At 43.5% G+C, this 14,822-nt stretch overlaps 1 protein-coding gene across 1 annotated transcript in view; it reads right to left on the reverse strand.

The window, feature by feature from the left end:
* LOC129110086 (intermembrane lipid transfer protein VPS13B-like) overlaps nucleotides 1-14,822 on the reverse strand; it is a 328,960-nt gene that overhangs the window by 181,409 nt on the left and 132,729 nt on the right. Inside the window, 1 exon segment of the mRNA XM_054622236.1 lies at nucleotides 11,885-12,017. Coding sequence (XP_054478211.1) covers nucleotides 11,885-12,017 — 133 coding nt within the window.

Genomic DNA, 14,822 nt, shown 5'->3' on the forward strand with positions numbered 1-14,822 from the left:
AGAAGTTTTTGGTTTTTTTTTACTTTAGGGGGTAGGCAAGACTGTGAATGTCCTTCCCAAGAGTGAGTCTGTTAGGCCAATCAGTGAGTGTGCTAAAGAACAGCATAGGCAGTAACAATGCAAGGCCAGCCTGCTCTCCGCTTTGTTTTAAATACCATTCCAGGACTCTGTTTGTTAATCCTGGGGTCATTATTTGGAATGAAACTGCCATATCTTGTTATAGTGACTTGGCGCCTGCCATTTCTGCAGGGAGGGGATTGAATAAAATAAAATAAAAAGAGAGAGGCAGGCAGGGACAGAGAATGAGAAACACAGAGAGAACACAAGAGGTCGAAATTCAAATGAAAGAGAAATATGACAGGAGCGCCCAAAGCTCTTAAACCTGCCCAGGCCTAACAAGTCCTGAGAGTCCTCTTAAAGTGGGGTTATTCCCCCTGTCTCGTGCCATCTCAGCCATGTCCTTATTTTCACCCTCTGTTAGGCCATTAGGCTAATATCTTATTGGCTAAACTCTGACCATACATCGCCCCCCCTTTCCCCTCTCCTCTCCTCTGTTTTGTTCTCGCTCTCTCCCACCACTCCCTTCTTTCTCTCCCAGTGTTGGGCTGGTGTGTGGAGCTGCCAGTCCCCGTACCCCGTAAACATTCTGATGATTATTCATCCTCTTTAACAGCTCCAACGCATCTCCCGGCGAGTGAAGGGCCTGGGTCTTTTGAACCCCAGCCTGGGCTTTTTTTTGGGGCACTTTGAGCACCACAAGCTGAGTTCCATGTAGTCTCATTATATTAGAGAGAAGGCAGACATCTCTACAGTTGATATCTCAAAAACTAGGCATCTCACACCATAACACTCTAGACTGATAAATAGCGCTACAGGTAAGAAGAAAAATGTTTTTTAGAATTCGAAGGGGAGCTGTTGTTTTAAAAGGCGAGAAACAAATCACCTTTCCCTGACTTGATTTAAAAGTTTAATAGTCAGACAGCACGGAGCATCCATATGTCCTTCACAAGTGGTGGAGAAAGTTTCCTGTAAAAAGCAGCCTCATCGAGAGATCTCAGCTTTTTCCCCACACCGCCTGCTATCTTCCTGGTATGTTCCCTTTTACAAATGGTTTACAGTGAGTTGAAGTGTTGTATATTCTGTTACAGCTGGTTTGCAGAGGCAGCAATGGGGCTCTTTAATAAACCCGCCCGCCTATTTGTTTTGGATGCAAGTCGCTGTTTGTTTAAATATTTACGCAACTCCATTTGTTACGAGGTTATGGAAGCTGCCGCAAAAAAATGGCGGCATAGCCGGGGCCGACTGAGGGATGGGGGCGAGGGGAGAGGGGAGAGGGTGGCAAGAGGGCAGTGTTTTAAGAGTTTTATCTCGCCACATGCTTTAGGAAGTCCCCTAAAAACGGGTCATGGTAACTGTGGAAGGATGACTTTTCAACTCAGGCATGCGGAGAAAGACTTTGATGTCTCTGGCGAGAAGAAAAGCGAGGAACAGGATCGCAGAGTTCGGCCTGATCGTGCACAGCATCGCTATCCAACCTATACAATCTGCAGTTGAGATCTTAAAAAGAAGGGAGAGGAGAGAGTTTTTACCAGCCAGACCATGACACAACATGTAAAGAATGAAAACAAAAAGACACTTCTTCCCACTGTGACACCAAGACGCTTTTGAAACGTCCCTGGTGAAATAATCTCAACCTGGGTTCCAACCCCCCCCTGTTCCTTTGTCATCTGAACCGAGTCCCCCTCCAGTATGCGCACTAATCCACCCCGAAGACTCAACCCACACTTTCCTCTCTGCTCCTCTCCCTTCAACCCCAAAAACCACAGCCAACATCCACAAAGGACTAATACCCTTATCATTCATGAAAAGCAGAAAAGGGATACACGAGGACAAATCTATTCCCAACAGACATTTTTTGAAGCCTGAGGAAGAGGTTTGCACGGGCTCATGGGTGTGTGGAGGCCAGAGACATTCTCATCTAGCTAGTACAGTCCCCTACAGACTGCAGCCATGCTCCTCGGGGGGGCGCGGGGGGGCGCTCCTATCTCATTATTCCTCCGCGTTCATGTTTTCTTTCCCCACTCAAACCATCATTATCTTGATAAATTATTGACTTTACCAGGAAAATTAAACTATATAAATAACTGCACAATGAAAATATTATCCCCTTCTGAAAAGTGCACAGCAGCCAATAAAAACCTGCCTGACTTCCATCAGGCTACTTGGGCTCGGATCGTAGTTATGTATGACTGTGTGGTTCTGTTTTCTCATCAGCTCTCTCTCTCTCTCTCTATTAAACATGTGTACATGCATGCATATGTCCCTTTCTTTCTCCAGAAATATATTGATTTGTGTCGTTCCAGAACATATGCCTCTCAACCATAAAACCTGGACTTTCTTTCCTGTTCCCAACCTTCTTGCTGGCGCACTACGGGTTTAGATCACAGAAAAGCCATCAGTACAGAAACGTCTCTGTTAGGCCCACAGAAGAGACCACCACCAGATATTGTATTCTAACCTCATGGTCTGATAATAAGAACAATGCAAAAGTTTCCATGTCTCACTGTCTCTTTCTGGTCCTCCCAGTAAACAGCAGAATTAAATCCAATCCCATCATCCAGAGACCACTAGCAGACAGGAACTAAGACAACAGTTCTCCTTCCAACATTTGAGAAGTGCGGCCAGGTCTGTAGGATACGTTTCTCAGCAAAGACAAGTATGTTCTCAGGGCTAATTTTAGGATTGAAAAGTAAAGCCAGTGAGATCATTACTCTGGTAGATGTTGGAGGACAATGAGAAGCTCAGGGCGAGGGCTCTCGATCAGAAACGAGGTGCCGCTGCCAACGAGAACATTCATTAGGGACGAATAAAGAAAAATACTTAGAGGTTAGTCTTTATGTGAACCAATTTGTGGCGTAATTGTGCGGGCAGACAGAAATCGACCTCGAGTCTGAAGAGAGCCGACTTGTTTTTGGAGTCACCCGTTCAGCAAACCTTTCTTGTAAAGGATAATCACAGAAAAAAACAATGGTTAACACCTCTGATGATGTTACTAAGCAACATTCAAACACAAATGGTGATGTTAGTTAAATGGTCAAAAACCGCAGCCTCTAGTCTACCCACCAGACTTTTTAGTCAGAACATATAAATTGATCAGAAAAAAGCCTGATGGACTGACCAGAAAAAAAAAAAGCCAACCATAGCCATACAATTATGAAAAGGGAGAATTTTGAATCACAAAAAAACACCAGAAGGTGTATGCCACCATAAAAGACAAGCCAATTCAAGGACAAATTATTCCTTAAGTGATTGAGAGACAATCGTAATTGCAGACGTGTGTGTTTAGTAACATGAAAATATCTATAATATGTTTTACCATGTGCTGCGTTCAAAGTCTCTGTCAGCCACCGGAACTGGCTTCGCTCCAGTTCAGCTGACGCTGGTTCTGAAAGTCGGCGGCTATTTGTAACATGTGCGCTGTATATCTTACATGTGCAGCAACCAAAACCAGAGAGGCAGAGAGGCAGAGTGACATATTTTGTTGCCAAATGGAGTTGGAGCGGTTACGGGTGGTGAGATTTGAGCCGGGCAGCCCCACACAGCCCCCAGTATGATATCACCTTGCCCTCGGTGCTTTCTGGGGAAATGATCTGCAGTGAGCTGGCCCTGCGTGTCTCTGTACATTTGCCTACACATTAACAGGCAACTTACGAAAGCCTGCAGGAAAGTCCCCCTCCCTTGATTGCTGCGAAACTGTAGCTAGGCTGAGTGTGGTAACAAAACAACATAACACTCGCTTTACATCATAAAAAGTGCCAGGCATGCGTTCAAGTGGCCAATTGGAAGCAGGGACATCTAGCGAGCGCAATTGTTCTGAGGAGGCTTTGAACTGCTTAAAAAACTCTGAAAATGATTTTCTTCCAGTGGATTATGATTTGTTCTGCGATTCCCCAAGGTGATTTATGTAAGGAAATCAATAACTCCAGTGGAAAACTATGATAATCAATTGGCACAGAGAGGGGCCGCTCTCGCCAGTTTATAATCGGGCGGAACAAAACACCACTCTATATCAATATTCTATACATCTAGCACATCAGGTCATTTAATCTTGTAATTTAATCTCAAACAACCACACTCTGGACATGCAGACCCATATTTTTGAATTGACCACTTTAATGCATGGTTAAAGGACATATTGTGGGCGTCTAAGAGGGGCCTGTAACCTAACAGTTGATAATGGTTCTGTAGGAGTATTTTTAGGGATGTACAATGTCTTTTTTTCAGTTTGTTCCAATCAGGCCACTCTCTAATGTCAATTAGGGGGCGACTCCTCCAATTGCAAAAAGAAGTCTGGTTGTATAGAAGTCTATGAGAAAATGACCCTACTTCTCACTTGATTTATTCCCTCAGTAAACATTGTAAACATGAGTTTATGGTCTCAATCTCTAGTTTCAAGTCTTCTTCAATACAGCATGATGTTCATTTAGTAAATTATGGTCCATTTACAGTCAAATAGACCATAAAGCAGGGTATGCTTTAGGGCGGGGCTACCATGTGATGGACAGGTCGCTACTACAGCCGTATACAGAGTCTCTACTTCACTCCTCTGCATTCCAAATATGGTAACTTCCATTTACTGGTTGCAAAAGAAAAAATGGCGACGGACAAATCGCAGAGCTCAAAGCTTCATAAAAACCAATGGGTGACGTTACGATGACTACGTCCACTTTTTGTATATAGTGTATGTTTCCAATAAGGGACTAACAGCAGTCGAGGCAGTTGGGACTACAATTGTTGTGGGGTGAAAAGTATTTCCCTTTACGCATATGTAGTATGAGCAGCTCTTCACAGAGTGACTCAAGGGAAACCTTAAAGGGAGTAATCCAGGTTTGCGACATGGCACACATGTATTACAAGCATTCCGGGCTAAATATTTTGAGTTGCACCCTTAAATCAGATTAATTTGCAGCGTAACACCAGCATTGTGGTTCCTATAGGAGCCTCATGACGCCTTCTCCTGAAGGTCAGCTGAGTAGCAGCACTGCTGGCGGTCCAGCTGGCAGGCTGCTGCTGCTGCTGAGCCGGAGCCAGTCTCATGTGTTTATTCCGCATGCGTCGCTGTGAATGGCGGTCCACACACGTGTTGACTCCAACTGGCAAACAACCTGCACACATCTCTTCTGTTAGAACAAGCACATTAGAGCTATCGAGGAAACTGCCAAATGGTAATTTAGTAAAATAAAATAAAAAAGCAACCTCTCCAAAAGAGGAAAAATGAGCTGCTCAATTTCAACTCATCTCTTACAAAAACACAATTTAATTCTGGCAAATATTAATTTGTGCTCCACCACAGCTGATGAGATTAAGGCCCATCAAGACACAGTGGTCATTTCTCAGCTACATTCACATCAGCTCTACCCTTTGGTAAATCCTCATGGCTTATTGATTCAACCTCAGCTAAACAGCTGGATCAGATGTCCCGGGGTAAACACGCAGCAGTTACAGAGAGATTTTTAAAAATCTGTCAGATCACTCGCTGCGGCTAAATGGCTTTAGAAGCAGAAACACCCTGCTGTTGGGAGAAAGCGGGAGACAGCTTTATGTCCAGCTAACGGTCATCAGAGTATAAACAGCACAGGCACGAATGATAAACTAATAACTGAGTTGGAGTTAAGGGCTGACCCAGAGTGAGCTCCCATCACCTCCCTCCTGTTTAAACGTCCAGGTCCTTATTCACAGTGTGCTCAACACATGGTAAGGCAATTCATAAATCATCTCTACAGAGGCTAATTCTAATCATAACATGTTAGATGTCAGCAGCTCTTCTCATGAGGTGAATGGCTTTACAATGGAAAATCCACCGTAACAACAGAGTCCACATATGTTGTTCCCATGACCTTTGGTCTTTTAGTCTTGGCTCACCATGGTTCTAATGAGTCTCACTTTATGTCATTTCCATTTTTGGGTGGATCAACCCAGTTTCACATAAAAATGCTAATAGTTTTCTTTGACCACAGGAATTATGTTTTACAATATCTGCTCTAAAATTGCAAGATGCCCACTTTCTTTTAGCCTGTTCTTTTTCTATTGGCCTGGGTCCAGTTTGAAATAAATTACGGTTTTGCAGGTAGCGCTGGTAAAGCTGGCTACGTCCCCATCATAGACAGTACATAAGAAGCAGATGTGGTTGTTGTGACGCTACCCATTGGTTTGTGGACTGCCATTTTAAACTCACCTTTACAATGTTAACCAAGTTAATAAATCAAGTGAGAAGTAGGGTCATTTTCCCATAGACGTCTATACAACCAGAGGAGTCACCCCCTGATGGCCAGTAGAGAGAATGCAAGTATAAGGCACTTTTCAGAACCAGAGGTTGTCGCCTGGTCCCCACAAAAGTATGGCTGAGGATCATGGGTAATGAAGCTTTATGTGATCCAAAATGGAGAAAAATAAACATTTTGTTTTGTTTCCACTGAAAGCGCTACTCGTCATGTGACGTGAACGCAGGCTAATAGAAAGAAAGGGGCCAAAAATATATAGGTATGTCTACATTTAGAGCCGTTATTGTGAAGCTAATAGAATGCTTCAGGAATGAGTCCTAAAAACTGGAATTTTAGACATCCGGTTCCCTCATCTCTAAGGTAATGTGATCTTTGAATGGGTTTGCGTTAGATGCCTGAAAGAAGGTCTGTGGTCAACACTATGTTATAAAATATGACGGTAAATACCCCTCTGGTGAATTTAGAAGCTTTTACGTGTCTTTAAAAAAAGTGTCTAAAAGAGACTACAAAACGTCATCTCTAGAACACTAGTCTGTTTTATCTAAGTGGTGGTGATGTCATGTGACAGTGGTGTAGTTCCTTTATAGCCTGACGTTGGCTTTTATTTTCTGCCGTTTGCATTTACGCTTCACAAGTCATGAAAGTTGTGTTGATTTGTGAAGATTGTCTTGCTGAAAAAAACAAGTGAGTATCATAAACTCTATACCTTTATCACTGTGGACCAATGTAGCTATTAGACATTTTGAAGTGCGACCGGATTGGTGGAATTTTACTTGAGCTTTCTCAGCAAACAGCTCTTCCCAAATTATTCTACATTACAGTAACTGTTACTGGAAAGCTAAATATCAGGACAGATCAGTCTGCAGATCAAGTTTCTGTGTATCCAGTATCCACCCCAAAATAGCCAGCCAACCATGGGGAATAGGAAGAATAATCATTGCGTTTATCATCCTCCAATTAATCACGGGAACAATGTATCATTAAGAGAAATGAGTTGGACCAGAACTTTTATGAATCTAAAAAAAAAAAGAGTGTATCAAGTATCACCAACAATTCAACGACCCAAGAACATTTTTCATTCGTGGCCCAAGATACAAGGTCATCCTCACATACTGAGAAACAAAGTATTTAATTGCAGGAAGGATGCATTATTATGTAACACGGATAAGGTGGTTCTGGGATGAAGGAAACAGAAAAGTCCTCCTCTGCAGCGTTGAGCTGCAGTCTATCAAGATCTTCTGACTGCAGGGAGGCTTATTGTTTCACCGTGATTGAAACCACAAGGGCTAAATGCCTCTGCCCTTTCCTTATTCTGATTGCTCGCGGAAACAATTTGTAACTTTTCATTACATCTACTCCTGTAACACCGCAGCCATTTCCAGGGAAGATGCTATTCATTTACTTGCGAGCTCCAGTCCAACGTGGAGTGTTGGACTGTTGGGGCACTGAGGGTTGGATTTCAACAAAATAGCCTAGTTACCAACGTCTTGTTTTCACTTCACAGGAGAAATATTTGGATAAGAAAGAGCATGAGTCTGATTCAGTATATGTTTCTAACTAGCTAATGCAGTCCAACAATGAGATGCCTTATACAAATAGGTCTGACGCTAAACACTCCAAGAGGCGCAACTTGAGCCCACATGTGCTTACCACTTAACATTTCTTTTCTGTGAGTGATACGTGTGTGTCGTTGGTTAATTCTAAAATCCAGTTCATGGGCTTTGTTTTAAGTCATTTACAAACACCTGTAGGGAGACAGAGTGATGCAAATGCAGACAGCATGACTAAGAAAAGAAAAAAAAGACTACGAGAACAGACTGCTGCCAAGACATAAAAAACAAGAAGTTACACAACAAGTCAAGAAGATAGTGTTGCTACAATACTGTCTGGACACAGATACAATACAATACACCATGGCATGAACCTAAGCATCAGGAAAAGTAATGGAATAATAGATGACTTTTATTAATTTCATTAATAAAAGTTTAAGCAGTGGAGGGTGGGAAACAAAGCTGTGAAACAGGAGCAAATAAATGTAAAATCCAACCAGGACTGGAGAAACTTCCTCTTTAGATCAGCTACACATTCACAGCTGTCAACTATCACATGTCACACTGTTGCTTATAACAGCTTCAATGCAGAGAAGAACGAGGAGTACTGTTAAGCTGTTTTCTTTAGATGCATCTTGGCAAAAATACTAAGTAGGAAACTCTGAACTTTTGGATGGAGATGTCCTAGAAAGGGAGAGGAAGACAGAGATGAGATGAAATTCCAGACCTTGTCACCGATGTGCAATGCGGTTTAAATATCTAGGGCTTTTATTGTGAAGGGTAAGTAGAAAACAAGTGAAGCTGTAGAGGCCTATTCTTAGTGTCAGCGAGACGTAAATTTCGTCATCCACCAAGGGGCCGTGAGGATTTGTGGACGTTCGTGCACAGCCCAGATTGCATAGCATGCACGTGACTGCCCTTGCTCCAGCTTTGTTCAACACTCCAGTCCAGTTGGTGGCGTATGCACCTCTCTCTGGTTTGCCAAGTAGAAAAAGTAAAAGATAATAAAAGGGATGCCTGTTTTGAAGAGAGGTTGTGTGATAAGACCCGCCATTACTCGCCATCTAAATAGGCTAATCTGTCATTACAGGAGCACAAAGGCAGAAAAATGGAGTTGACTCTGACAAAACCACTTTACCTGTTTTGAAACAGCAGTGCATTACTTTTTTAGTATCAGCATACCGTGCAACACTAATAGACAGCTGATGGATCAGAGGCCATGCCCATCGATGGCCAGTGTACTCTTTTCGGTTATGTGTTGCTGACAAGCTACAGCCTGATTTAGCTTTGTGTGCAGTGTTGGAGCCAAGGTGACTGTTTACTGACGAACCTTAATTAGAGAACATACTGTTGAGTAATCAAAGATGCTGCGGTTTAGAAAAGCCATTAGTGCCGAATTCATTTTGAATGAAACGGGGAACAGAGGGAAAAAACCAGGAGGGAGGTAGCGTGACCTTTCAGCTGTGAGCTTTTAAAGCGAGCAAGGAAACAGCCCTAATGGCCTTTTTTAGACTCTGAAATGTCAAAGGAGCATTTTTCCTATCGAAACACTTGACATGGGGAAGGGGGGGGGACGTCATAGAAATGCAATGTTATTTACAGCCACAGGATGACTTCACCCAAAACAGGGATTCATCACTCCTGTTGGGAACCCATTTCCCAGGGACTTAAAAAAGAAGAAAAAAAAAAAAGACAAACAACCTCTTGCTTATTTCCCCTGACTCTTCACTGCACAGCTTTGGCAGAGAATGTTTCAACCGTTAAAGTGTTTAGAGGACTTGGAGTCTAAACACTGTGAGAGTCAAACAGTAGAGGCTGTTTTTTACATATTTATTTATTCGTTTTTTAAACTCTGTAACTAATTCAGTTACATGAAGCTGGCCAAGACGCTCTGTCGGATCAAATTAATTAAATATGTATAGGGGAACACGAGGGGGGGGGGGGGTATTAGGGTTTGTAAATGCACCACATGAGTATTAAATGAAAACCATCTCTGCAGTCAGCACGGCTCTGTGTTGTGTCATGGACAGCTCCTCAACAGAGTGACTGCTCCAGCCATCCTCCCAGGTAGGCGTGGAGGAATACATGTGTACTGTACAGTATGTGTGTTTGTAATCACCATGCAATATCCCTGACGTCCACTGGATTCCTCACACTGGTAAAAAATACACCGTAACAAGGTCTTTTTGAATGCATTTGTTCAGTTGATGAATTGACCCTTTGCTAAGTCCCGCCCTTGGAACGCAGCCTGGCCAATCATAGCGCAGCAGCATTGGCCCTGACCAGGGTCTGACAACCATCCTGCTCTGCTCCAGATACTATCATGCAAAAGTTTCAGATGTTCCTCATGTCTGGTTTAGTGGATTTGATACTAGCCATGGTTAAACGTTGTGTAACAGTGATACTCATGCTGCTCTTGCTGTTTAATGGTTGTTACAGTAATTAAAAACCTACCGGTCTTTAAAGGAACAGTGTTTCATTGTCTTCTGTCTTGATATCCAGGTGATGTGGTGGTTCATTTTCACACTGTGATCTGTAGCTTAAGCTTCTATCTTAATCTTTTTAACATGTTTTCACTGTAATTTGAAATCCTGATTTTTTTCCCTTCACATTGTAGACCATTCTCTCTCTCAAATCGCTTTTTTGTTTATCTAAAAAATGTCATAACATTTATCCAGAGTGCAGTTAGTTACAGTGTGGGCTCCAACGTACTGTAGATCTGACAGCTTGAAGGAGAAGCAGTCGGGGGCGGGGTTTAGCACAGGGTCAATTGTCAGTAACTAAATTCCTCGCCCACTAGTCCTACCACTAGGGCTGTCCCTGACTGAAGAAATTCTTAGTTGACCAACACTTGATTTTGTCAATTGATTAGTATATTTAATCGCAAGATCTGTAAAACTGAGTTTCTCCAAAAACAATGATGCAAAAGCACCAGATTAAATATTGTATTTAGCAGAGATGTGCTCATAAGTTTATTTTACACAAGTCATCCAGCATGTAAAAAAGCATCAAAAATGATTTAAAAAATCTTAGTAGACGTACACCAAAATGACCAATTAGTCTACTAATCGCCTAAGAGGTGGCAGCCCTACCTTCCACCATCAACACTAAGCTAAAGCTTATACTGCTGGTGTGTTTCCCAGTCTGTTCCTGACACTAAAGTAAGCAGTCACATCGGTGTAAAGGTCCGAAACTTCATCTCATCTCTGTCCTCGTCTCCCTCTCTCAGACATCTCCATCCAAATGTTCAGAGTTTCCTTCTTAGAGACTGATTTGGAAAATTCTGGAAAGGATCTAACGATCAGACCACAGCATTGCTGCATTAGTGTGTGAGGGTTCTTGTGTGTGGCATGCATAGGTATGTACATGTACAGTATAAAACCTGCCAGTCTGTACAGTATGTGGGTGTGTGCTGCCATTTACATGTATTGTGTGTGTGTGTGTGTGTGTGTGTGTGTGTGTGTGTGTGTGTGTGTGTGTGTGTGTGTGTGTGTGTGTGTGTGTGTGTGTGTGTGTGTGTGTGTGTGTGTGCACTGAAAGTTTTTGCTCAGAACAGGGGGGTCCCAGAAAAGTGGAAAACTGGCATCCAGGAAGGCTCCACACGGCCAAGCCACTCATCTATTCTGGGCATCTGAGCCCGCAGTAATACAACCAGAGGAGGAAAACAGAGGAGGACATGCCTGGATATGTGGTGTCCTCCGAGAAACGGGTTCACTCAGGTGTCAGCGAGCTGTAATGCGTTATGTAACAACATAGTAACGTGATTTCACTGCATAGAAACAGAAAAATGGTGTTATCCTGCTACTGAAAGACCATATCCTCAAACATATAAACATGTGGTAGTTATTGCATTCATCAAGGGAGAGGTAACTCTCGTCGCAGTTTTCATTTGTATATTAATCTTCATGGAAAATGGCGGAAAAAAACAAACACGTCAGAGAAGATCTTTTACAAACCTGTTCCCTTGATGTGTGTGTGAACCTCTCAAGGCAATGTCACAGTACTAGTTCTAATATCAGACCTACGGCACAGCTTGATGGTGGGTAAACCTACCTGTCACTGTCTTGGTCTTGACCGGGCTGCTGGCGTAGTCCGATGCCTGATTGGACGGCTGTTTGGCCAGCGGTGTACTCCCTACCGACGCCTCGTCCTCTCTCCTTTTGGCCAGAGGGACTGAACCAGGAGTCTGCAATGACATCACAGCATGACTGAGCACCTATGAGACCATGGCCATGGCATCGGAAATATGCGGTTTGATTTTATCACAATTAAATATATCTGTGTTGAAAAATATAAACAGAGTTATCAGGTGTAATAATGCAAATTATTCAAACATTGTTCTGCATCGTTCGCCATGACCTGGTGATAAGTTTAGACAGCTTTTGAACAGGAGACCCAAAGCATAATGCAATGCAACACAAGACAGAAAAGGGAGGCAGAGAGAATGAGAAAGAGAAAAATGCGGTGGAACACAACAGAGGCTTCCAAGACCAACAAGGACTAGTGACAGCTCTGTGTTTTTTTTGAGCAGTCTCCCATGCCGCTGGCAGGCCAAATACACACACACACACGCACAAACACACACACTGGCTGGCAGTGAGGTGGCTTAAAGACAGAAGAGTGGAAGGTTGGTCTGAAATAAGGAAACCCCATTAGCATCAGCCAGCGGCAGCGATAGGCTATGATGCAGCTGCACACGGCTGAAGGCCAATGATGTACTGCAGCCTGAGTAAACACACAGTACACACACACACACACACACACACACACACACACACACACACACACACACACACACACACACACACACACACACACACACACACACACACACACACACACACACACACACACACACTCAGTTTTTCAGTGACTGGGTCGGGACCCAAAGGCTGGTTACAGTAATATTAAAAATGGGCCCCCTAAATTACATTAGTATATGAAAACTACTGAGTGTGATTTGACGCTAAAATCCATCTGAGGTTTTTGAGGCACAAAGTCACGTTTGAGTTGAGAACCACATTCTGTTAAAGTTTCTATTTACGGGATTCAGAGCATAAGTATAGCAGCAGAAGACTATTTGCTGTGTGAAGATGTAGCGGAGTCCCCCCCTGGTAAACAATGTCAGCTCTGTTAGCTGCTAGCTGCCAGTTCAGCCACTGAACCATGTTGAGAGCAGTCCCTCAATCATGAAATACTCGTATTAGAAAGACAATTCCAAATACAAATACAAATTTTATTGTGAAAGGTAAGGAGGAAACAGTTGACCTGTTGTGACTGGGTGGACTGTATGCATAGCATGCAGTACATAATAAAACACTGATTTAGGGGGTATACATGACAGTAAAGTACTGTAGAGAAAAACAAACCATGTGACTGTTGGTTGGGGAAGAATGCTCAAAGGTAAAAAAACACATTTAGTTTGTACACTTCATGGAAAATATTTCAATTCTCTTTGCTAAAAGCAGGTACCTTACCCGATGACCATCGCTCATTCCTGATGGATGACAGAGTATGAGCTAACTCCTTCTGCCACCCACACACACACACACACACACACACACACACACACACACACACACACACACACACACACACACACACACACACACACACACACACACACACACACACACACACACACACACACACACACACACACACACACACACACACGCTGAAAACAGCCAAGGCAAATGCCTGTTTGCTTCTCAACCTTCTTTTTTTTTTTCCTCTCATATTCCCTTTCTCTTCATTACCCGCTTCACCAACCATCTCCTTCTACCTCTCGGATTTGTGGCCTGTGAGTCTGCTCACTCTGATAGTTTTACTTGACTTTTTAAATGCAACCGCCCTCTCCATTCTCTGCACCTCATTCCATGATGTCCTGTGCTTACTTTCATATTCTGTGTTGTTTCTTCTCAGCTCTCCTCTCATACCTGTCCTCTTCCCCTCTATCACACATCTCCTGTTGGAGTCCATGTTTGTGACGCCGCTTCTGTCTCACACTCGTCTTCTCTTTCTCCCTCCCATCACCTTTTCATGTGTGTTTTCCCCCCACCTCCCCTCCCCTAAAGCCCTTCTCATTCCTCTTTTCACATGGGACACGCACGTCCCCTCGTCCGTCTGTCCTCCTTTGGCGTCATTCCCTGCCATCCTGACCCTACCATTCCACGTCCTCTCCCCCCTTGTCCTTCACAGGCTGCTGTGTGGCCTTCAGCTGAAGGTCTACACCGGGCCAGGCCTTGAGGAGTGGCCCTGACAGGCAGCTGAGCTCACAGAAACACACATACACATAAACAGCAGGTCCACACACACATAAACAGCAGGTCCACACACACACACACACACACACACACACACACACACACACACACTGTTGTGTATCACTCACACTGGCTGCAGTTCAACTCATAACATCTGTTTACCCCCGTACAGCAATAACCTCCAGAGTTAGTGCAATTAACTCCCTCTCTCTTTGTCTGTCACACACACACCACACACACACACACACACACACACACACACACACACACACACACACACACACACACACACACACGCTGACAGCCCTTCCAAACTGCAGGAGGCATGAAACAGAACAACTTGTTAAACAAAAAAAAAAACTTAAGTATTACAATATGATACTTTAATGTACTATATATATATTTATGTGCCTTTATGGGGTGAACCTGTGCTATATCCCAGGCAATGGAACGGAGCATGTGTATGTGTGTGTGTGTGTGTGTGTGTGTGTGTGTGTGTGTGTGTGTGTGTGTGTGTGTGTGTGTGTGTGTGTGTGTGTGGGCACAGAGACATTCAATGTCCATAACCATCACCATGACCCCTGTCAAATAAATAGAGAGAGAGGGGATGGAAGACAGGGAGCAGAGCTCATGGAAAAAAAGGTAGCAGGGAATAAGAGGGGAGGGAGGGAGGGAGGGAGGGAGACAGTTACGTTCCCTTCAGGCTCTTGTGCTGCAGCTTCTCT

This window comes from Anoplopoma fimbria, chromosome 20 (genome assembly GCF_027596085.1).
Source record: "Anoplopoma fimbria isolate UVic2021 breed Golden Eagle Sablefish chromosome 20, Afim_UVic_2022, whole genome shotgun sequence".
NCBI classification, from domain to species: Eukaryota; Metazoa; Chordata; class Actinopteri; order Perciformes; family Anoplopomatidae; genus Anoplopoma; species Anoplopoma fimbria.